General features: G+C 38.6%; 1 protein-coding gene across 1 annotated transcript in view; it reads right to left on the reverse strand.

Annotated features, from left to right (window-relative positions):
* The window catches only part of LOC140494699 (potassium/sodium hyperpolarization-activated cyclic nucleotide-gated channel 2-like), a 126,223-nt gene extending 103,122 nt beyond the window's left edge, over nt 1-23,101 (reverse strand). Inside the window, exons 1-2 of the mRNA XM_072594190.1 lie at nt 22,208-23,101; nt 11,457-11,880 (exon numbers count right to left, since the gene is read on the reverse strand). Coding sequence (XP_072450291.1) covers nt 11,457-11,880; nt 22,208-22,800 — 1,017 coding nt within the window. The 5' untranslated portion in view covers nt 22,801-23,101. The remainder of the gene's footprint in view (nt 1-11,456; nt 11,881-22,207) is intronic.
* Nucleotides 23,102-25,395: the final 2,294 nt, after the last annotated feature.

A 25,395-nucleotide genomic window follows, 5' to 3' on the forward strand; every position in this document is an offset into this window, starting at 1 on the left:
ATCTTCCTTCAGAATCTCAACCTTTTACTATTTCCATGTCATTGGTTCTAATGTGGACAATGATCTCTTGCTGGCCCCTCTCCCCCATGAGAACATTCTACACCCTCTCTGAGACATCCTTGATCCTGGCACCAGGGAAGCAACACACCATTCTGATTTTTCGCTGCTGGCCACAGAAACGTCTGTTTGTACCTTGGACTAGAGAATCCCCTAACACAGTGGATCTCTTGGAACCCGACATACCCCTCGTTACATTAGAGCCAGTCCCAATACCAGAAACGTGGCTGTTCGTGCTATGTTTCCCTGAGAATCCATCCCCCTCTACATTTTCCAAAACAGCATACCTGTTTGAAATGGGTATATCCACAAAAGACTCCTGCACTAGGTGCCTACCTCTCTTACCCTTCCTGGAGTTAACCCATCTATGAGACTGTAATTGAGACTTTCCCCCCTTCTATAACTGCCATCCATCACATACTGTTGCTGTTGCAAATTCCTCATTGCTTCTAACTGTTTCTCCAACCGATCCATTCAAACTGATAAGATTCACAGCCAACAGCGTTTATGGCAGATATAATCCACAGTAACCCTTAAAGTGTCTTTAAACTCCCACATCTGACAAGAGCCATTTTTGCTTCTTCACAATCTACAGATCCAGAAAATAACACCATCTTATTCCTCTACAAATACTGCCCCAGGTTAAATTAATAGTTATGGCTTATATTTTAAGTTTAATCAAAAGACTTATCTCCAAAAACATAATCAAGAAAGAACTCACTTTACTCACTACTGCAGATTATCTGTAGGACACACTTAAAACAACATTGAAGTTATCTGATTATGTGGTGTGAACTTTACCCAGTAGTTCCTCCAAGATCAGTTGTGAATTTCACTGTTTGTTAAATTTCCCAGATGCACCCCGATGTCCAATGATACACGAATTCAAAAGCAAATGCAGTCTCTCTCTCTCTCTCTCACTCTCTCCCTCTCACCTGCTGTTGTTTTGACTTTTTTTCCCAAAGTTCCAAAACAATCCAATAGCATATGAAACAGTATTTGCTGCTCCTGGAATTCAAGGAAATCACCTTCAGTACCTAAAATACCTCAAAAAAGGAGGAACTGTTACAGCCAGAAATTTTCCTGTCCTCCATTTTGGATTACCCAGAATCCTTGACAGAATGTCAGTGCAAACCTTTTCTTTGATGGACTATTCTCATTGTTACTCTGACTTGGTTTAAAAGTTAAAATCTTGTTATGTTTTCAAATTCAATGCAAACTTAAAAAGTGATGTGAAAAATTAGTTGCCAGGTTGACATGAGCGTACTGACATTGCAAACTTAGATTACTGTCAGCCCCCTTTTCTAGAGAATCTTATTCTCAATTCTTTATAATGTATTATTACATAACACCTGGAATTATAAAGTTAGTCACTACAATGGCGACTTGAAATGATCATTGACTGTTTGAAAAAACTTATCTGGTTCACAAATTTTTTTTTATAGAAGGAAATCTGCGATCTTTACCTAGCCTGGCTTAGACATGAATCCAGAGTCCATGGCAACGTGGGTGACTCTTAACTGCTCTCCAAAATGTTAAAACAGTCAACACAATTCAAGAGCAATTAAAGATAAGCAAAAAATGCTGGCCTCATTTACAATGCCCACATGCCATGAAAGAAAAAAATCCAATCTTCCCACACTGATTTTGTTTGCGGTTCAGATATTCATTCATTTCTTCATTCTTTCTCCTTTTTTCAATACTGTTTTACTCAGTTGTGTTTTATATAACAGCATTTTTATCTTGCTTAGTCTACATTGCTACCGGAGGATAGTTGCCAATGTCATTTTTTCATGGTTTCTGAATAGACATCAATTTCCATGAAGTGGGCCTGGCTATCGGAGTCTGACCTTGTTCCATACGGCTGACACTATTTTTAATATCTGGATATCTCACAAATGTTCTGCTCAGCAACATACAAATAAATCTGACTCCAAAACATTTTTGTTCAACATGGAAGCAAAATGGAGTTAATGGCTGGGATTTGAATAGGGTTCTGGAGGCATGAAGGGCAGGAACATGGGAATAAAAAGTGCAAGAGGGAAGCCAATTGTGTTCATGCCAAAGATCTTAGTCACAGCAGGGACAACAGTAGTGGCCTGGTAGCACATTGAATAGAAATGGGCTGCCAAAGAATAGTTAAAAACACCCACTGAAGGCAATCTTCTCGGTTTGCTGGCCAAAGAGCCTGCTGCACCCCATCTCCACCACTAGGAGTGCTCATCAGTCACATGGAAAAGTCACCTCCCTGTGACTTGCTGGGGTAAGGTTTCCTCAGGCTTCATGCCCCAAAATATTTGGATCAGAAGGGCATTGGAACAAAGTCCACTCCATCGACCGCAATGTTGCTGAAGAGAAAATATAAAAAAGAAGTCATTGTGATTTGGGCAGCCTATTACTGGGGTTCAACAGCAAATTTATTTTTTTTGGTGCTTGTCTACAAGAAAACCTTGATATGGAGATGCCCTCTCTTTTCCCGTGCTTACTAGTCACTTGTATTGGTGGCACTGCTGAAGCTATAGACTGATCCAACTGGACTGAGACATGGAGGTGCAGCCTGTTATCTCAGTGGAGGCCCCTTAGTGGGATTGTAGCCACAGGCCCACAGCCCACCTGGGTGAATACCAACCACATTGGGCTTTGATGACAGGTTTTAATGCAGCAAAGTCCTGGTAAATAAAGAACATAGTGCAGAATGGCAAAAGATGAGGACCATAATGAAATCTATTGGTTTACATACTGCTCACATTGAGGATACCTTCCAACATGTATGGTACTACTAATGCATTAAATGGAGCAGACGTCAAGTATATCTGAGAACTCAAATTGTGCATCCATGAGGTGCTACAGGCCATTAACAGCAGAATTATATTATACCACAACCAGTAATTGCATGGCTCAGCATATCCACCACTTCAGAATTATCATCAAGTTAAGTCATGGAGTCACAGAGATGTACAGCACAGAAACACTTTGGTCCAACCTGTCCATGCCAACCAATATTCTAACTTAATCTCGTCTCATTTGCCAGTACTTGGCCCATATCCCTCTAAACCCTTCCTATTCATATACCCATTCAGATGTCTTTTAAATGTTGTAATTGTACCAGCCTCCACCACTTCCTCTGACAGCTCATTCCATACATGTACCCACCCTCTGTGAGAATAAGTTGCCCCTGAGGTCCCTTTTAAATTTTTCCCTCTCACCCTAAACCTATGCCCTCTAGTTCTGGACTCCCACACCCCAGGGAAAAGACATTGTCTATTAAAAGACGATGCCTCTCATGATCTTATAAACCTCTATAAGGTCACCCCTCAGCCTCCGACACTCCAAGGAAAACAGCCCCGGCCTATTCAACCTCTCCTTATAGCTCAAATCATCCAACCCTGGCAACATTCTTGTAAATCTTTTCTGAACCCTTTCAAGTTTCACAACATCCTTCCGATAGGAGGGAGACCAGAATTGCGAACAATATTCCAAAGGTAGCCTAACCAATGTCTTGTACAGCCACAACATGACCTCACAACTCCTATACTCAATGCTCGGTCCAATAAAGGAAAGCATATCAAATGCCTTCTTCACTATCCTTTCTACCTGAGACTCAACTTTCAAGGAACTATGAACCTGCACTCCAAGGTCTCTTTGTTCACCAACAGTCCCCAGGACCTTACCATTAAGTGTATAATTCCTGCTCTGATTTGCCTTTCCAAAATGCAGCACCTCATATTTATCTAAATTAAACTCCATCTGCCACTCCTCAGCCCATTGGCCCATCTGATCAAGATCCTGTTGTACTCTGAAGTGACGTTCTTTCTTGTTCACTATACCTGCAATTTTGGTGTAATCTGCAAACCTCCTATGTGCCTCCTGTACCTCTTATGTAATTATACCTCTTATGTTCACATCCAAATCAAGTTGAGACATCAATCTTTGTTCAACAAAGAGTGCATGCCAAGAGCAGCACCAGGTTTCAATCTGGTTAAGCTACAACACAGGGCTATTTGTGGAAATAACATGTAATTGACAGGGCTGACAGACAACCAACAGACCAAGTCAAAGATCTGCAGTCCCGCTATATCCAATTATGTTTGGTGGTGAGCAATTAAAAAACTAATGGAAGTATAGGTTCCACAAATATTTCCATCCTTAATAACGGTGGGGCCTAGCGCATGAGCGAATAGGGAAGGGTAAAGCATTTGCATTGAATGGCAGCTAGAAGTGCTGAGTGAATGATCCATCTTGGCCTGCTTCTGAGGTCCCCAGCATCACAGATGCCAGACTTCAGCCAATTTGATTCACTCCACTTGATTTCACGAAATGGCTGGATGCACTGGATATTGCAAAAGCTATGGGCCTGGAGAATGCTCTGACAACAGTACTGAAGACTTTCACATCTGCATTAAAACAGTACCACAGCAACCTCCACCCCAACCACGCTATTCCAGAACAGCTACAATACATGCATTAACCCAGCAATGTGAAACATTGCCAAGAGCAAAGTGAACAAAACATTTGTTCATTCACAGCCCTATCAGACTATTTTCAATCAGTAGCAAAGTAAGTGAAGGGATTGCTGACTGTGCTACCCAGAAGAATCAGCAAAGGAGCAACCTGAATGCTGCATAATTTTGGATCCATCAACCCAAATTGGCTCCTAACCTCATTACAGCCTTGGTACAAAGATAGTCAAAACAGAGTTGAGGCATGGGTGATTGTGCTTGATATCAAAGCAGAATTTGACACAGTCTGGCATAAAGGAGCCCTAGCAACTGGAGTCAATTGGGAATCAAAGGAAAAGCTCTCTTGATTGGAGTCAGTCATCTCAGCCCAGGCCATCAATGCAGCAATTCCTCATGTTAGCTATTCTTAATGAACCTGTTCAGAGATGTTATCACACACCTGTGCAGCAAGTAGGTTAAGAACCCAGATCTTCTGACCCAGGCTGTAGGGACATTACCACTGTGCCAAAAGAACCCAGGTTCCTCAACCATCTTCAGCTGCCTTAACAACTACTTTTCATTAGGTCACAAAGGGTAACGTTCGCTGACAATTGCATAATGTTCAACATCATTCATGCCTCTAATACTGCCACACCCTTATGAAGCAAGACCTGGGTCATATCCAGGCTTGGGCTGTTAATTAACATTCATATTATGCAAGTGTCAGGGAACAGCCATCGCCAACAGGGGAGAATCTAACCAACCCCCCTTTGGCATTTAGTGGCAATACCATCACAAAATTCCCCACTGAAAACATGCTAGGGGTTATTTTTGATCCATTAATAAAGTTATAGAAGTGTACAGCACAGAAATAGACCCTTCAGCCCAACTTGTACATGCCAACTAGAAATCTTAAATAAATCTAGTCCATTTGCCAGCACTTGGCCCTTATCACTCCAAACCCTTCCTATTCATGAACCCATCCAGATGCATTTTAAATCTTGTAATTGTACCGGCCTCCACCACTTCCTCTGGAAGCTCATTCCATACTCACACCACCCTCTGCGAAAAAGTTGTCCCTTAGGCCCCTTTTAAATCTTTCCCTTCTCACCCTAAACCTATGTTCTCTAGTTCTGAAGTCCTCCAACTGAGGGAAAAGATCATATCTATTTACCCTATCTATGCCCCTCATGATTTTATATACTCAGCTTTCTGAGGGAAAAGATCATATCTATTTACCCTATCTATGCCCCTCATGATTTTATATACTCAGCTTTCTATCTTAACAAACTCACCAAACAAGCTAGATGTTAACTAAACAGGTAACAGTTAAACCACACAAATACTAGGCAATGACTATTTCCAACAACAGAAGTTATAAACATTGTCCCTTGACAGTCAATGGCATTACCATTCCTGAATTGCCCACTATCAGCATACTGGTGGTTATTATTGACCAGAAACTGAACTGGAATAGCCACATAATATTGTGGATATGAGCAGGGCAGAGGCTCCTTAAAGCCTGTCCACCATCTACAAGGCACAGATCAAGAGTATGATGGAATATTCTTCATTTGCCTGGATGAATGCAGCTCCTACAAAACTCACGCTTGATACCATATAATAACATTTGCTTCCCATAAATCCCAGGCAATGACCATGTCCAATAAGAGACAATCCAACTACCACCGCTCGACATTTAATGGCAATAATGTCATTGAATACTTTACTACCAATATCCAGGGGGTTATATGGGTTTGCTATATAAATACAGTGGCCAGAAGAGTGGGTCACAAGCTAGGAACCCTGCTATGAGTAACTGACCTCCTAACTCCCCAAAGACTGGCTACCATCTACAAGACTCAAGTCGGAATCTGATGGAATACTCTACTTTTGTCTGGATGAATGCAGCTCGACACCACACAAGTCAAAATAGTGGGCCAAATTAGCAATACATCCAGAAACATTCACTCCCTCCATCAGTGTGAACCACGTACCAGGTGTACTACAGTAACTCTCCACAGCACTTTTGACAGCACATTCCAAACCCATTTACCTGGCTTCCTGGCAAGTATTTGTCCCTGAATCAGAAATAGATTCACTGATTGTCCATCTCATGACTAGTTAAGGCTCTCTCCTGTGTCCAAGTTGGCTACACAACAACTGTGATTCCAAATTAAAAGTAATTCACTGGCTGAAAGGTCCTTTAGTATATCCCAAGGACATGAACTATACCCTATAAACTTCCAGTTGTTCCTTTACCTGCTCCTAATTAATGTTAATACTGTGTCACTTATTTGTCCTAGGGTAAAAGAAGTGAAAAAATATATGAAATTAAATCAGACATCCATTATTGAAAAGGTGCTGTCAGTTACAAATGCCAGTTATCTAGCTTCTAGCATGGAACAATAATATTTCATTGAATATAGACTTATTTGAATAAACAATATAAAATCCCCATTTCTTTGACAGCAAGATAAACACAGATATTTATTTCATGATCATCTGTTGTGCCTGATTTGTGCCTAATCTGGAGTAGATTCAATTGGTAGATCATGTGGCATTGGGTAGCATCCTTGCCTTTGAGTCAGAAGCTCTGGGACTGAGATCCACTCCAGGACTTGATGGCAATGGATGAATAACGTGCAAAGAGGTTGATTTTCAAGCTGTAAATCCTACAATTATACCTATGACAGACAGTAGATGCAGGTAAACCAGTTGGTCAGCCATCCTTAATGTAAAATGACACTGTTCAAGCTCCTGAAGATAAAAAAAACTACACACAAAAATAAAGCATGTACCTTGTCTATCTGTCACTAAGTGTGGGAAGAAAGAAGGTGACAGTGAAAAATGATTTATATTGCAGTAGTGTTATTGTTCCGTGTGTCATATTTTTATTGTTTATTTCTTGCCAGACAAGGAATTATGATGTTTTATTTATTGAGCCACAATATTCCAGGGAAATAATGATGTGGCTTTCTTTCTGGAATACTGTTCATTTGCAGAAAGAGAACTTCTTAGAAATTCAGTACTGGATTCTATCTAACTTTAACTGACTATGTCCGTCTAGATGAGATATTAATATTTATTATTGAAAACTAGAATGTATATTATCCTTGGAAGATTATAGCCAAGGGACATATCTTGATATGAACGATATAGAAGAAGATTAGCAGAATTCACTAGCGAAGTTTTTGTCTGTTATCATACTCACCTCGAGGATAAATCTTCGGCCTGATGGCTACCCTGTTGAGTTCTACATGATCACATCCCTAAACTCAACAGCTTGAAACCTTTTCATCAATAGAATAGGCTCACTTGGATCCAAGCACTTCCAAAGCATAAAAAGATAAAGACTGTAACTTCTGATCAGTATTCCTACTCATCACTATCCTCAAATACTATTCAAGATTTCAACTCCAAGCATAAACACCCAGTCCTAGCCTACACTGTGCTCACCACACTGATTTCTCTTCCTCCCTCAGATCCCTCTTCTGTAGGACAATATCAGATATCAATTTCTGACATTGTGCACCACTGTAACACAACTAATATGCCTACCCTAATACGATCTCTGAACGTAGAAGAATAGTTTTTTTAAATGGTCAGGAATGTCCAGTATTTATGTGAATGATATTTAGTTGTGCATTCATGGTTTAAGATTCTAGTCTCCACTGCTACACCCACCAGCATTTGACCTCTAACGACAGACTAAATTAGTCTCTTCTCTTTAAAATTTTCCAGTCCGCTTGCAGTAACAATTCAGCAACTAACAGCAAGCTATGAACCTAATAACATAAAACAAAACACTAAATCGCAGGATTTCAAATTTCACAGCGAGATCAGAATGCCATTTAAGCTATGTTACCTCTTAATTGTGAAAACCTAGCCCTTTTCACATTCTCACAGATATCTACACTTAAGGAAATAAAACTGAATATAAACATCTAACCTTTAAAGATTGCCTTTCAGCTCAAAATTGTGTATCAATTAGCTTTGTTTAATGTTGATGATATTCTGAGCAGCAGCATGCTCAAGGTCTTAAATTAAAATAGCATGGTACCCTCTACAGGAAACCTAGGATCAGAATGAATAATGCAAACCATTATGCATCTCTTTAGCCAATTAAATTGCTGGATTGATAAAATGTGCAACAAGGATTAAAAAACTATGTGTAAATTAGAGTGGATGATTTTGATGTCAGATGGATAAAAAGATAAATTTTTAAAAATTGGAATAACAGAGAAACAAGATTCACAAAGTGAAAAATACAACTTTTACATTTATTTGTTTTTAGATCTGCAATAACTAAAAATAGAAACAATGTGACTCCACATGTGCAACAGTTAATGTTCAGTCCCAGAGAGGTTGACTGGCAGAAATTAGTACTTAACATGCTGCTAAAAGGATACAATGATTTGAAATGGCTTGACTTAACTTTCTTTCACCAGTATGCTTTGTGTCAATTATGCAAGTACAGGAACTTCACACTGTTCAATGCATCTGACTGGACAGCCTGATTGGAAAAGGTACCATTTTCAAGAAGTTAATTTTTGGATGAGGCATTAAACAAACATAGAAACAGAAATTGCTGGAGAAACACAGCAAGTCTGGCAGCATCTGTGTCATATGAAAGCACAGTCAACATTGAGTCCAGTGAGCCTTCTTCAGGATTGATATTCAAAACATTCAGAACTTCAACACTCCTCATATCATCACCATAATCACACACCTAAAATTCACAATGAGCAGTCAAGGGGACTCATGTGGAGATGAAAAGGATAATACTCAAACAGCTCTCACATGCATGTTTTATAGTGAAAATGATTCATGAAACTTATTCAAAGCTTTTAAATATCGTGTCATTAATATATAATCTGTATCGAAGTCAGATATTCCTTTAAAAGCCACTTTAAACTGTTAAAGCGAACTAAGAAGAGATACCTGTAGTATTTGAAAGTTAGGTAGGAATTCACACTGACAAAGTAACTGTACTTATGTAATGTCAATAAAGAATTCTACTGCATGCAATTCAGTGGAGTCAATGTGGGCCTTGACCTCTCTATCACCTCTTTTCAAGAAAGCCCAGCTTATTTCATATTACTCAGGCACTCAATTAAGGGGAGGGCCAGAAAGGCAATCCATGGAAATTCATGTTGAGGACACAATTAGGCTCAGTGGATGAAGATTTGGACATCTCACCTGCTACCCTTCCACCTGATCAAATCCCAATCCCTAAACTCACCATGGGAACAGACAAAAGATTCACCCCTTTGAAATTATAGAACATATTTTGTTCTAATCTACACCAGGTGGTCTGTCAATTAAAGCAGACCAGCAGACTTTTGCAAAACAAAAGGACTGTCACTGACAGCTTTACTCAATTATTATTTTCACACGTAATGATCAAGATATTCAAAAACTTTCAGACCATGATACTTATACAGACATTCAAGAATGTCGACAGATACTCCATGAATTTGTGACTCCCACATTGCAGCACCGTTAGTATAGCCAAAAGAAATTAGTTCAGAGTTCAAACAGACCTAAGTTCAAATGGCCTCTATGAGGGCAGATGTGGCCTGAAGAAATCATAGCTCATTCCCTTCCCTCTGCTGGCAAAAAAAATCACTTTTGCATCTGAGTCCCAGTAACCCTTTCTAAAGGCCCACAGAATCTTTCTAACATTGAAAATCCTGTCACCTTCTGTCACTATTCAAAAAGGAATTGCTTCTATTTTTATCCTTTCAAATAGCTATCCATTCATTAACACTACTAAAACAGAAAATATGGCCATTATCTTATTCATACCTATGGGACCTTGCTTTGTGCCAATTGGCTGCTGTGTTTCTCTACATTACAACACAAAAACATTTCTTTGGCCATAACCCACTTTGCAATATCCCAAGGTCACAGAATCACGTATGCCAGTTCTTTCTTTACTGCCAGTTTTGAGCTTTGTGTTATCTCTTCCATGTTATGCAATAACGGTTTAATCTCAATTTGATTACATTCAATTTAGAAGCATCCATTTACTGAACATCATAATTCTATTAATTCCAAATTTCTTTTCTACCATTGCTATCCCTCAACAAAAGCCAGGGAACCTTAAGGAATAAAGGAGGAATAATTCATTTGGCCCCTCATCATTCCTCCCCCATTCAGTTAGCTGATTTTCTGTTACAATACTCTTTTCCCACACTCTCCATATTCCTTAGTTCTTCTAGATATTAAAGGTATTAACATTAGAGAGGAGTCGATGATCCAGTTGTATTGTTGCTAGACTGTTAATCTAGAGACTCAGATAAAGTTCTGGGGACTTAGGTTCGAATCTCACTACAGCAGATGGTGGACTTTGATTTCAATAAAAGTATGGAATTAAGAGTGAAATGATAACCATGACACTATTGTCAATTGTCAGGAAAGCCCATCTGGTTCAGTAATGTCCTTCAGAGTAGGAAACTGCCATCCTTACTTGGTCTGGCCTACATGTGACTCCAGACCCAGAGCAATATGGTTGACTCTTAACTACCCGCTGGACAAATTAGGAATGAGCAATAAATGCTGTCCTATCAGTGATGCCCTCATCCCATGACTTAGATAAAATGATCGTATTGTCCCAACAGCACCAGGATTTTATAATTAGAGAAATATATTGAAAATTCTATTCTGATTAATTCATAAACACCAAATATTTACAGTTACTGATTACTAATGCTGTGAATGAGTTCACACCACAGGCCTGCACTCAACTCTGGTTGCTATTGCCTAACAAAATGTCCTGTCACGTTTCATTACAGACAAGACCTTCCCACCGCTACACTAAAGTTGCTGTGACTATTGAACACTATAAAATTGATGCAATATTGTAAAATTTTCACTGTCTCATGTTTAAACTTCTAAGACTATAACATTGGTGTCAAATGTGTGTAAAGGAAATGTGTTTAAAAATAGCCTTACCTCCTCCCATTGATGAATGTACCTTATCAACCTGGAGAGTCTCAATAATCGTAAAAGACTGAGAATTTTTGTAAACCGCACTATTCGTAGTGCTCTAGCAGTTTTATAAACTTCTGAATCGATTCCTTTTTCTACTATCAAAAATATATAATCCACAGGGATTGAGGAGACAAAGTCTACAATAAACCAGCTTTTTAAATATGTCTTCTTAATTTTCTGTGGATCCAGTATGATCTCAGTGTTATCTTCTATAACAATTCCAGTCCTGAAGTTTAGGACTAAATCCATGAGGAAGAAAGTGTCGGACACAACATTAAAGATAATCCATGGAGTGGTGGTTTCTTCCTTGAAGAAGGTGATTCCTACTGGGATAATGATGAGATTTCCAACCATAAACAACAACATTGTGAAATCCCAATAAAACCTGTAAAGAAAGATAATAATTAATTAATAAGCCTCAAAAATTCTTTCAATATTTTCAATATTTGCCAAGAATGAAAAGTCTTTGGCATTCCTTTCAGAATCATTGAAACAGACTGAAATACTTCAAGTTAAACAAAATTATTATTTCACACCACATAACTAGCAATGATTTCTTAGTGTACAGTTAATCATTAAAATATTAACAAAGACTAGTATAATAAGACTATTTGATCCATCAGACTCATTTCTTCAATATTTCAAACTTAGCCTAGCTTTAATTTGCATTTTGATCTTCATTTTAATTCCATGGACCTACCTGGTAGATCATTTCAAACCTTTATCACCTTGAAACAAACAAAACCTACAAAATACTAAATGACCTGGATAACGTAGATGTTGGGAAGATGTTTCCATTGTTAGGAGAGACTAGGACCCGAGGGCACAGTCTTAGAGTAAAAGGACAATCTTTTAGAATGGAGATAAGGAGAAACTTGTTCAGCCAGAGAGTGGTGAACCTATAGAATTCATTGCTACAGAAGGCTGTGAGGGCCAGATTATTGAGTATATTTAAGATGGAGATACATAGATGCTTCAGTACTAAGGGGATCAAGGGTTACAGGTAGAAGGAGGAAGAATGGGATTGAGAAACTTATCAGCCATGATTGAATGGTGGAGCAAACTTGACGGGCTGAATGGCCTAACTATGTCTTATGGTCTTATGCTCATATCCACCTCCATATGGTGCTTGTCCTTCTTTGCACTTATTAATATTAAATCTTATTTCCTATACATATCTCAATTGGGCAATACTTTCCACAAAATCTTCGAGGCATCCTCCAGTCTTAGTACAAACTTAATAAGTTCACAACAGGTTAATGCATCCTAGTAATTTATGTAAATGAAAAATAACTAGTATAATCATTGTCTTTGATTTAAGTATTCTCCTAAATAAAAGAGATCTGTGTCCCCACTGGTACCTCTCAGGCACCCTGTTGTCTACTCTTATACTTTAAAAGTGCTGTTTACAGGTTTCCTGGTGGTAGCCATTTTGCATAGAAATCCTCACAGAGATAAAGAAATTGCATTTGTGATAGGAAGAATAAGGGCTGCCAATAATCACAATCACCAGCAATTCTAAATCATGGCAACAAAGAAGACTGAGGAACACCAGTTAGTAAAAAGGTTATTAAGTTTAGATTTATGGTATGATTCAATACATTTCTGCATTCACCATTGTGCATGAAACCAGAACAAAACTTCAGGTTTGGTACAGTAAGACATTTATATATTAAGTTTGAAACCAAACATATTAGGATGTTCATTATTGGCTCAAGAAAAAATGCACTGAGTAGCAGAGACAACCTTTCTCATGACACATATTTCGTTCAAATTATCAATTTTCAAATCTCTTCAATAGTCAATGCAGTCAATGAATTATTATCTGCAATGATACATATTATTACATTCACACCAGACTCTCAAAGAAATCATATACTTATGGCTTGGCTGTGGATTGATTTTAAACAAAGTTCTAAATAATATGCACTCTTTAATGTTAACACCTTTAATGATTTTATAGAAAACTAAAATTCACAGACTTCTGTGGAATATTATTTCTGCTAAGTGCACCTAATCTGGATAATTTTCTTGCATTGTCAACACTCACAGCTCTCAGCCTGTTAACTGTTCATTTCTTGAAGGATAGTTATTGTTGTCAAATTAACTTAATTGAAATAGAGAATACTTCTTAAACTCTTCAACCAATTTACAATAATTTTATTTTAACATGAAATATTTTCCGTGGAAAGTAGTCCATTTGCCATTAGACGTTTGTTTCAAATACATGCAAGTTCTTTTCAACACAATGAATAAAAAACAATGTTGAAAATAGACATAATATTAATATAATAAATTAATATAAATCCTCACATGCTTCACATCCACTTGGTATGCTGGTGCTGTTCTTCAAGAACAAGAGTTCTTTTGAAGAACAAAAGAAGATATGGAAGACCCAGCAGTTTCTGTCCCATGGGTTGTGTATCATTATGTTTCACAACTTGTGTATTTAAAACTTCTTTAAAATGTTATATCATATATAAGTTATATGGCATATAGACAAATCATTGCTAACAATTTAGCATCTCCAATAAATTTGTAGAAGACTAAATGCATGTTTAAAGTATACAAACTAGTAAACGGAAAATAATTTATTCAAAATATGAACGCATCTACCACAAACATAATATACACTATCTGCAGAATAAAGCAGCAACATACTAAAGCCTTAATATGACAACATAATCCAAGAAAGCAAATTTAACAAGTTAAACATAACAAAAGCATTACTGGCTTTGAATACAGTGCAAAATGTTATCCTGCATAAGAAATATGAAATAACATTACTTACAACTTTATACTTTTATCTTGTTACTACTAGTAGGATTAAAGACTGATGGAAGTAAATAGCAAGTTTCAGTTGGCTAAATAAATGACTTCAACAGGAGCAATAGTGCCATTTGGTTTTAATAGTAATATCGAGAACCAGTGCAATGCACATTAGAAGAGAACAATGCATTCCAATAGTGTCAGCAACATGCTGGGACTGTTTGCTGAATTAATGCAGGGCACTCAGAACAAAAAAGTAAAAACCTAATGCAAAAGTTATACTAAGTATATTACTCTGGAAGGAACAAAGGTGCTGCATGTCGACATTGTCTATACTGTGTGTAGACACACAGTGAGGAGAATATGGGGTAATAGGGGGTTTGGTAAACAGAATAGGGAACTAAGGAGCAAAGAAAGGAAGAACAATACACATGGGCAGAAAACAAGACCTTAACTGTAGCAGAATACAATGAACAGGAATAAATCATTGAACTAAGATTATTACATATTATGGGCTTCAGCTTAGAAAAAAAAATGAATAAAGGCCCAGCAAATTCTTAAGTCATGCTCAGGGATCCAAAAATTAGAAAGGTTGCACTAAGGCTACCATACCAATGTTAGACAAGAAATCCAGACTTAAACTAATGGCCCCATGGTAACTCTTTGGCTCAAAAAAAGGGAGTCCATTACATAGCACTGTTTGAATATCATGCACAATTCTATTAATTTCAAGTGATGGTTAGATTTATGTGACAAGAACTCAACTATTTTGTGAAAACTCCGGTGACATTAAAAAATAAATCCAAACTAATCTTAAGTGTGGGCCAGAGAATTTTTAATACTTCGCTTTTCATCAGTAAAGTCAGACCACAACCAGCTTGAAGTGAATTTTTCACTGGAAGGTGACTTGATTATTTTTGTGTACATTAAGCCTTAGTGTAAAATCAAAAATACTTTATTATACAAAATGTGATCATGGGGGAAAAAAGTCAATACATTGGAAATGATACATAAATTATGAATAAAAATGAAATGGAAAAAGATTAAAAGAGACTCATTGAAGTAGAAAATAACTGGCAAGAATTAATCACTGTGAAAAGGACAAAGAATGAGATAGGCATAGTAAAAAGATAAAATATGAAATATATGATTGTTCATCCTAATTCAAAGTCCATTATTTCAGATTAAATGATAATCCTTTTTCTTTGATTCCACATTCTGACTGTCCAATGTTACCTATATTTTTAATTCCGTTTGTTGCATGATTCAACTTTTTAGTTAGAAAACTAATTTGTATTATCAGTACACAAGCCAAGAGGGAGCTGAATAAAATGAAAGGTAAATGATCAAAAGGGAGGGGGAAGATGTTAAGAAAAAATAGGTGAATGAATCGATTATTTCATGAAAAAAAACAGTAGTCGCAATAACACCCACTAAGAGAGTTCTCGGGCCCTTTAAAATCAGCCACAATCAGAAACGCAGTAATGAGACTCCGAAGGAAATAACCTTAATGATGATAACAAGACACACACACATTGAGGAAACGGACGCTGCATGACAGAGGAGCTGCCGTTTCCGACAGCGTTAGCACAGCAATTAATGTCTAAAAGACACCATCGATAAAAGGTCACCAACGCATTCAGCCTGTACGTGAATCAGGTGACAGTGTCTCCTTGTCCGCAAGGTCGCCACAAGGAGAGCCTGACTGCGGGAAAAGCTCACATAAAGGGTTAGAATGGTAGAACATCTGCGGGCTTCCTTCCGAATATAAAATACAATTAACTAGCGGCAGAAGGAGGTAATGTATCACGTGTGGTGTTCGGCGCTGTGTGAATTAGCTGCAAAATATGATGAGTTTGGTCCTTGAATGAGAGGCTGTCATTTCAAGACAGTGATGCTGAATCTTACATGATGAATGCCCTCTGCTCGTGATGCCCAATCGTCAAAACAAAATATCACTGATTAAATTGTCAGAGGCTTGAGCAATAATCACTGTGCATAGAGCGATAGAAAATAAAAGATTAACAACATGGGTTCGATTATTTTCCACATTATTAGGGCCATCCATTCACAGTACAGTCACGGCGTCAACTGCGAGATTGACATTAAAATGTGCACCATTGGTTTTCTGCGATTTTTGCACCGGTTACTTATTGGTGTTGCAACTACCTTTAAAAGTCAGGCAAGTACACAATAGGCAATGGAAATATCTGGAAAGAATAATTCAATGTCAAAATATTGAGTTTTGCAAAACTATTCTCTTTTCTGGGCCCCATCTGTAGCTTTTGCGACTAAGTGGATTAGTGTTAACGCTGCAGAAGAAAATGCCACTGAGTTTTAAAAGAAAGTTTTGCAATGGGTGGCATTTCAAATTTCAGCACCACAAACAGCTCCTTGCAGCTGCAGACTCCCAAACCTCCCAGGTGCTGGAGCAGACGCCATCTGGCAGCTCGTGTACTGGAAAGACAGCTCGAGTCAATTTCTGTTGGGAAGACCCAAGATCCCTAGTTAGGTTAGACTTTTCCCAATGGAATTCCTGAGAAGAGTATGTAAAGGAAACAAATAAAACAACAAGGGAAAGATTATAATTCATTCCCACATGGCTCACTATATCTGCTACAAAGGGAAACCAACATGGGGCAATGACCCACAATGACAAAATGTCAGTAGCACGAATAATATCTCAAATTTCTCCGAATTTGCAGCACTTTCAAAATATATGCATGCGACCTATGTTTTCACAGACACTTTATCAGTTAGAAACTATTTACGAGGGATTTTTTAAAAAAAACTTATTTCCGAAATAAAACTCAGCAGAACACTCTATGACAAGCAAAAAAAAAACTGAGGCTCACGAGCAAAATGGGGGAGGAGCTGGGTTGTAACCTCTCCAAAGTGGATTTATATATAAATATATATATATGAATTCCTTGTTTATCAAGTTTAAGAATGTTACTGTTGCAGATTATTTCAATTTTACTTTTAATTTTCGCCACCAAGCCTCACCATTAAATATTCCAGAGTCAAGAAAAAATGGTTAGATGTAAAATGATCAAGACAAAGACCAAACCTAGGTTAGCAGGTCCTACATGATTATTACTTACACTTTTGTGTCATTTACACTTTAAACTCTCACTACAAAATTGCTGTTTACTACAGGATTACTTGATACTGCCATATCAACCAGAAATTTTATTCACACCATTCAAACTCATTCCACAGAAGATATATTTATCCTGTAAATCAAATCTGTATTCAAATATATACAAAGGATGAAAGGTCACATGACCTGAAGATATGTATATCCATGGAGTAATTTGCATACTAGCTGTATTAGCTTACAGAACTATAACTATGCAAAATTATGGTCATTTAAAAATAAAATGTTTTTTTATTAGCTTTTCAAAAGACATCTGTAGCTGCATCACATCCTGTCCAACCAAATATGTTATTTTCAGAGTGACGTAAAGACATGATAACTTTAAAGCATTAAAATGTTTTTTCTCTAGTTAAGTTTGATATTTAATGAAGGCCTTGTATAAATATTTACTATGCATTGCCCATTGTACCCAGAATGATCTTGGTACTGTTATATTTTAAGTATCAGATTTAACCTCATAGTACAAGATAACATTCACATAGTACTGAGCTATAATTTTGGTTTTAGAATGTTTATGATCTGAGAGATTATAAATAAGAAAAATTATTTGGTTTTAAAGTTTATTTTGAATAGTGTGCAAGTTTATATACATGCACACACAATCAGACAAGGTATAAAAATATTTTACATTAATTATCTCAAAATATCCTGCCCCATGAACATTAATTCTTTAAGAAATTTGGGGTGAATTTCCTCTGTGTACTACAACCAAAATATTGTTATTTATTAAAAAAAAGGTAACTACTTTGCCATGCATAGTAGAGAGAAAATCCATCTTAACCTTTACTTTACAAATAATCAGTTTGTTTAGTCACTGTTCTCGATTTTTAAAAATTCATTTGTGGGATGTGGATATTGATAAATGGTCAACATTTATTGCACATCCCTAGCTGTTCTTGAGAAGGTATGGTGAGATGCCTTCTTGAACCATCAGTCCATCTGATGTGGGTTGACACACAAATGCCATTAGAGAGGGAATTCCAGGATTTTGAGCCAGTGACTGTGAAGGAACGGCGATATATTTCCAAGTCAGGATCATGATTCGCTTGGAGGAGAACTTCACAGTTGTGGTGTTCCTGTGCATCTGCTACCCTTGTCCTTCTAGATGGAAGTGATCATGGGTTTGGAAGGTGCTGTCTGAGGATCTTTGGTGAATTTCACAGTGGTTTGTGCTATGTGCAGGTAATTGGTTACTTATGTTCTCTAAGTGGTCCTGTGTTGAGAATCACAAATCCAGTCAGCTGAAAATGTTTGCTGTTCAGTTTGCTGTGGTACCCTTCCTACACTTATTTCCATGTACAAAATGCCTGTAATTGGAAATTCAACTGTGTGGGGTCCACATCTCAAGCAACAAATCTTATTATTAGATCAAAGAATAACTTCCATGTCTACCATGGCTTAGCTACTATTATTCTTAATTAAGCAAAGCTTTACATATTTTGATAAATTTCCCTGTATCAAATATAGATATAGTATAAAACAATTCCAATTAATTATATCTGGAACATATTTATTGCCCTCAAAAGTTATTGAAAGATATTCACTGTTTAACCCTTAACCAATCTAGATTCTACCTAGCTCATTAATGGTTGAAGTGAGATAACTCAGCTACCTGTTTGGGTTTGCAGGGAATATTAAATTGATAACTAGCCATTTGTGTATTGATAACTGTAGTTAAAGATGAAGGGTGATTTCTCCAGTGTTAAGGGGTTGCATGCTACACTGTATTGTTTAATCATCTGCTAGCTCTCCATTCCAGTACAACAATGCTGAAATGTTCATCATTTGTGTAACATAATGCATTCTCCAAATACAAAAGACGCATTTCAAACTTAAATATATTTTTGAGAATGTTTGACTTTAAGAAAAATCAAGATTGAGGTCCTTATCCTCAAAGTTATTTCAGTTATCTTGTTTACCTCTATCAGCTTCTGATGCAGAATTTCCATTTTATGCCTGACAGGTTCCCTTTGCATTTCAAAACATCATTTTATGTGACATATAATTTCATTACAAAGGGTTCCTACAATGTCTTTTTTGAGCAAATGTAATTTTAACAGTATTCATTTATTGAACATTTTTATACTTGTTCAATAATACCCTTAGTTGTCCCACCAACTGATTCACTCCAGAGCAGTATAACATAATAGGTTAGCTTTAAATTTTGATTCAGAGATATTTGGTGCAAATGTATGAAAAGCAAAGCCATGATAAGTTAACCTTGCCACGTATATCATCCAAACAGCTATTTATCACACATCACATACAGTGGACATTTAACAACTGTAACTCTTCAGTGGCCTTGGTAAAATATTTTCATCACTGCAATATTTCAAACATGCTGGCTCAACTGAAACTTAACTAGGGCCTGAACTTGCATTCAAAATGCAGCAATGTTGTTTATCTCCCTCTCTCTTTCACAGCACAAAACCCACAACATCTTAAAATTCCTTCCATTCATTGTTACCAAAATGGCAGCGAACAAATCATAATTTGTTCTAATGCCCAAGAGCAGCAACTAAGACAAGTATAACATATAGCTTAAATATTCCAAACGTGTGCTAAAATTCATACTTTTAAAAAGGCTATCTTGAACACACCTGAATAATTACTAGTTGCTCAGTCACCCCTCTTCAGTTCTATGCACCATTTGATTTGTTAACTTGTGCTGAAAGGTTGAAGTGAGAACAAGGTGTATTGGTTGACCAGTGAAAGGTCTGAGCTTTAAAATGATGATCAACTGAAACCTATGCAAATCATGTACAAAAGTACAATTGAAAATAATGTTTAATGAATCAATAAAAGCAAACTTAATAACCAGTTTGGAACCTGTACTTCATTGAATACAGTATTTGTTGTTAGCATAATTTGCACATGATGTCCTCTAGGGGAACTCTCTGAACGAAAGAAGGAAAATGGATGGCAGCCCAGAGAACAATTTGTTCTAAATTGGACGAGTTATGATTTATTAATATGAAGTATCACGAGTTAGAGGGAAGAAAACATGCAACCCGATAAATACCTACATCAGTGCAAAGACGCTGTGCAAGACATTGTGTTCGTTTCCAGGTGGGTGAAGTGTCTTAATAATGCTCACAGATGGAAGGAAGTGTTGTAGGAAGGATGTTCTAAAATGTATTACTGGACCCAAAGAACGCAAAGGTTACAGATAGTTCACAGAAAACCTCCAAAGCTTTTTTGGAAACAAAAAATCTGAGATGAATGGCTCAGGTTGTACAAATGTTTCAATTCATTTCTAAGTATCACCCATGAATCAATGACTTAGCCTTTAGAAAATTTCAGTGTTTCAAGAGTAAACCATCAAACCGATTGCAATAGAAATATTTGAGAGGGTTAGTCATGATGCATGGCTTGAAAAGATTGATTATTGTGAAACTAACCATAAACAATTCAATGTTTTCCAGTTACAAGATCTTAGACAAATAAGTGAGAATATCAGTGGATGTTAAACTACTAAGAATCGCAATAAGGGTGAACAAAACTGTTTATTCAGATGGGTATGAAGGTATATCAGTCTGACGTTTATACCCAGTGTGTAAAGATCACAGGGAAGGAACACTTTAAAGCAGTTTTTACGTGTGGAAACGTGTTTATCTTTTGAGAGAGATTTTTTTTTTAAAAATCTGTAATATTTCAAACAGAACTAGCACGACTCGGCCGGTTTATGTTTTGTTTGATGCGATGATACTTTTGGGGAACCGCCGAGGCGTGATGTCGAACCTTCCAGGAGGTCACCTCACCCCGGTATGAGTTGCAGTCTAGCGTTGGTGCAGGAACTGATGACAGTCTCCTGTCCCCATTGGACTGGAAGCCGGTAAACGATGCATGAATTGCCGCAATTTTCCTGAAATAACCTGTCACAGTGGTAACAGAAAACACTGGAACAAGCGACAAACACGCTTTGCCCATTCCTAATCCCCAGACTGTGGCGACAAAAAGGTCTCACCTTCTAAAAAAATCGAGAACACCACCTCAACAGCCCTACACCTTCCAAGGACATTAGACAGAACCAAAGATCAGATCCACACCCATAGAAACATAAATCTGTAGCGGTGACCCAATGTACCCGGCACTGCTTAACAGCAAAGGAATGAAGGAAAACACCCTTTCTCCAAACGTCTAACACTGTTGGCTCGGCACGATTTTGATTGTTTAACCTAAAGGGCCGCGTTCAAGTCCCACCTTTCCGAGCAGGTTAATCCCCCCAAAACACACACAAAGCAGACCCATTAACATGCACACTCTGCAAAAGGAATACGTTTACAATTATTGCCTGCACCGCTCTTGTGTGTACGTGTGGTTTATGGCACCAATTATGGGCTGTCTCAGAAGCAGCTCTCTCATCAGTGTACCTGTCCCCGGGACCACCTGCACGGTCTGTTAACTCCGCAGAAACGTGAGCACTGTAATTTGGAATAGAGGACAAATCCCCTTCACTGCAGCTCTGCTGCGTCTCTCCGAGATCAGAACCACATTCACTCTTACACCCAGCACCGATTCCAAACCTAGAGACAGGCTTCAGTTGGCTATATGGATGGGTCTGCCCAGATTTTTTATTGTCTGCTTTTCTTAAATGTGGCTTCCTAAATACCCTCATGAATTTCCGCATTGGGGCAAAGAACCAGTAGCGGGTTAATGTTCATCGACCTTCAATATTGCAAGTTGCAGCTGACTCAATTGGTGTCCACTTTTGAGTGCTACAATCACAGATATGTGCCTCTCTCTCCCCTGTTTATTACCGGAGGGTTAGTGTAGCACTCACCGAAAGTCACTGTAAGGGTGGATAATCCAGGCGCCAGCCGATTTGACTCTCTCCTGCTCCCTTTCCACAGCCTTCTGGCTGCCGAACATCCGCAGGGAAAACTTGTTAACTCCCGGCTGGAGCATCGCCCCGAACTGGCGCTGCATGAAGCTAGCCTGACTGCCGTTCTGCTCGGCATCCTCGGGGAAGATCTGCTCGGCCCCCTCGGACTTAAGCAGGCTGACGGAGTTCCTGCCGCGCTGCTGGAATTGCGAGGATTTTCTGCTGGGCGGCTCCGCCGAGAAAGCCACTTTGCTCTCCCTCTTGTCCTCGCTGCGGGTGGAGCCGCCTCCCTCCATCGCGACCTTCCGCTCCTCGCCCTCAGCCGCCCGGCTGATGGACGACTGGCTTCCCTGGGCCACCCTGCAATCCCCGTTGGTGTTGCACTTCATGCTGACCGCCGTCTCCAGCTCGCCCGGGTTGGAGTCCAGCGCCGGCTGCTTCACCTTGTTGTGGCAGCCTCGGCCGGCTCCCCCTCCTGGGGGGGACGGGATCGCTTTCATTCTGATGCTCTTGCTGCGCGTATCCTCCTCGTTCTCGTCGTCTTCGTCCATGATGGGACCAGTCTAATGGGGCAAGCTGCACCACCTTCTCCGCTCACTAGGACGCAGTTTTGCTCAGATGCTGGGAGAAGTCTGCTTTGACGTGGTCTGGGCTTCGCCTACGTGACATTTTTTCTTAAACAGCGCGGGGAGCCAGAGAGAGAGAGAGAGACAGATGTCCTAGACCTTGCTTCTGGAGGTTAACTGAAGAGGGAGAATCCAACCCCCTTTTCGTTCCCCACCTGAAGAGTTCATTTAAAAATCCCTGACAAGGAAGGGCTAGAACTCATTCTTTCCGTCTTTGAGGCAGGGATCTTCTTGCAAATGGTGCCCAATAGAAGTGAATCCCCTGGATTACTTTTACCAAAGAGTACTTGCGCTTACCCTGGGGTGGAGGGAAGAATTAAAACCAAAAAAAACTATATATTTATGGCGCCCTCCTGTGTCTGTTTGACATTTTCTTTTAGAAAAATCTTTTACAGGACAAACAAAGGAATTGACAAGTAACACTTCTTGCAAATGTGTGGAATTAGTCCCCAGTCCCAATGCTTCATTTGGTAAAGAAATACAGACTTCAGGGAAAAAAGCATCACCATTCGGCGCCCAGCTGCCGTACAGATTGCTAAAACGGTGCTCCCACATGGTACATTAGGATTGCTGCAGTTTCTAAGCAGACACACACAAACACACACGCAGTACAAAGGGGAGAAGATCTCAATTATAAAGTCAAAGAGATGTACAGCATGGAAACAGTCCCTTCGGTCCAACGCGTCCATGCCGATCAGATATCCCAACCCAATCTAGTCCCACCTGCCAGCACCTGGCCCATATCCCTCCAAACCTTTCCTATTCATATACCCATCCAAATGCCTCTTAAATGTTGCAATTGTACCAGCCTCCACCACTTCCTCTGGCAGCTCATTCCATACCCGTACCACCCTCTGTATGAAAAAGTTGCCCCTTAGGTCTCTTTTATATCCTTCCCCTCTCACCCTAAACCTATGCCCTTTAGTTCTGGACTCCCCGACCCCAGGGAAAAGACTTTGCCTATTTACCCTATCCATGCCATAACTGGATAAAAAAGTTTCTTTAGTTTGAAACAGGAATGTTGAGATTTTATCGCATAGGTAGAGGATAAATTGGTGGAAACTGAACATCCAAATCACACTCTTTAAGGTCACAAAATGGCCCCTGGGCAGCACTTAGAAAAAGGCATTGCTGAGTGAATGGAAGGGATCTTTCTGCGTCCACCCAAAAAAGTGAATTCATTTCTGAAATAGTCCAACATTGTGCTTTAAAGGTTAATAGAATGTTATACTTATATAATTTGGCATAGTCCTTTCCAAATATATTTTACTTCATGTTTCTGTTGGAGACAGTGTCATAGAGTCATAGAGATGTACAGAATGGAAACAGACCCTTCAGTCCAACCCATCCATGCCAACCAGATATCCCAACCTGGCCCATATCCCTCCAAACCCAGCGTAAGGGATCAGGAACACTGGCTTTTTACTGTGAGTCAGGCCAATGTGTTACTTATTACTTTAGGAATTCTACACCTTACTGTTTCAAGGTTACTTTTTTTTATTATTCACTGAATGTGGGCATCAGCCAGTATTCATTGCCATCCCTATTACACACAGGTCAGTTAAGAGTCAACCATGTTGCTGTGTGTCTGTGGTCACATGTAGGCTAGACTAGGTAAGATTGGCAGATTTCCTTCCCCAAAGGACATCAGAGAAACAGAAAGTGTTTTTTTAATAGTGGGTACATAATTGCCATTAAGTTATCTTTTAATTCCAGATTTGTGTTTTGAATTCAAATGTCACCATCTGCTATGGTAGGATTCAAACCCATGTGACCAAAACACTAGCTGGTGTTTTGGATTATTGGTTCAGCAACATTGCCACTATACCACTGCTCCTCATAGAGGAGGTCCTATTATTGCTGCAGCAGGTTAATAGCCTTTCCCTTGAAATGTTAAAATAAGTCCTAAATGTGGTATCCATTGTCTTTTCTTTGATCATTATGCTCAAATTCTAGCTACCATTCATATTGGATATACAGTGTATACATTTTGCATTTCCATAGTGACTCAGACAAATCTACAGTGTCAATGTTCTGCTTGAAATATGAGGAATAGGATCAATTCAAATAATCAAGGAGTTTAATTCACAATCTTTGATAAATTTGATTTTGTAAAATAGTCATATTGCAGCATTTTTCAACAGAAGTCAAAGCGAAATGTCAATAATATTTATGAAACTTCCAAATCCACAACTTGTACCATCTAGAAATTCAAGGGCAGCAGATGCATGGGAATGTCATCACTTTCAAACTCACCTATAAACTACACAATTTCTGAACTTGGAAATATATCATTGCTCTTTCACTGTTGCTAAATTAAAATCCTAGAACTTGCTAGCAATGCTCTGGGCATCTCTTCACCCGAAGGACTGCAGCAGTACATCATGGTCGCTCATCACCAACTTCACCAGGCAATTAGTGTTGGTCTAGCTAGAAACTCTTATATCTCATCAATGACTATAACAAAACATACTTGAAAACTTCCCTGTATATATGTAAATTATGCAAGATTTTATCAAG

This window comes from Chiloscyllium punctatum, chromosome 24, assembly GCF_047496795.1.
Source record: "Chiloscyllium punctatum isolate Juve2018m chromosome 24, sChiPun1.3, whole genome shotgun sequence".
Classification (NCBI taxonomy): domain Eukaryota; kingdom Metazoa; phylum Chordata; class Chondrichthyes; order Orectolobiformes; family Hemiscylliidae; genus Chiloscyllium; species Chiloscyllium punctatum.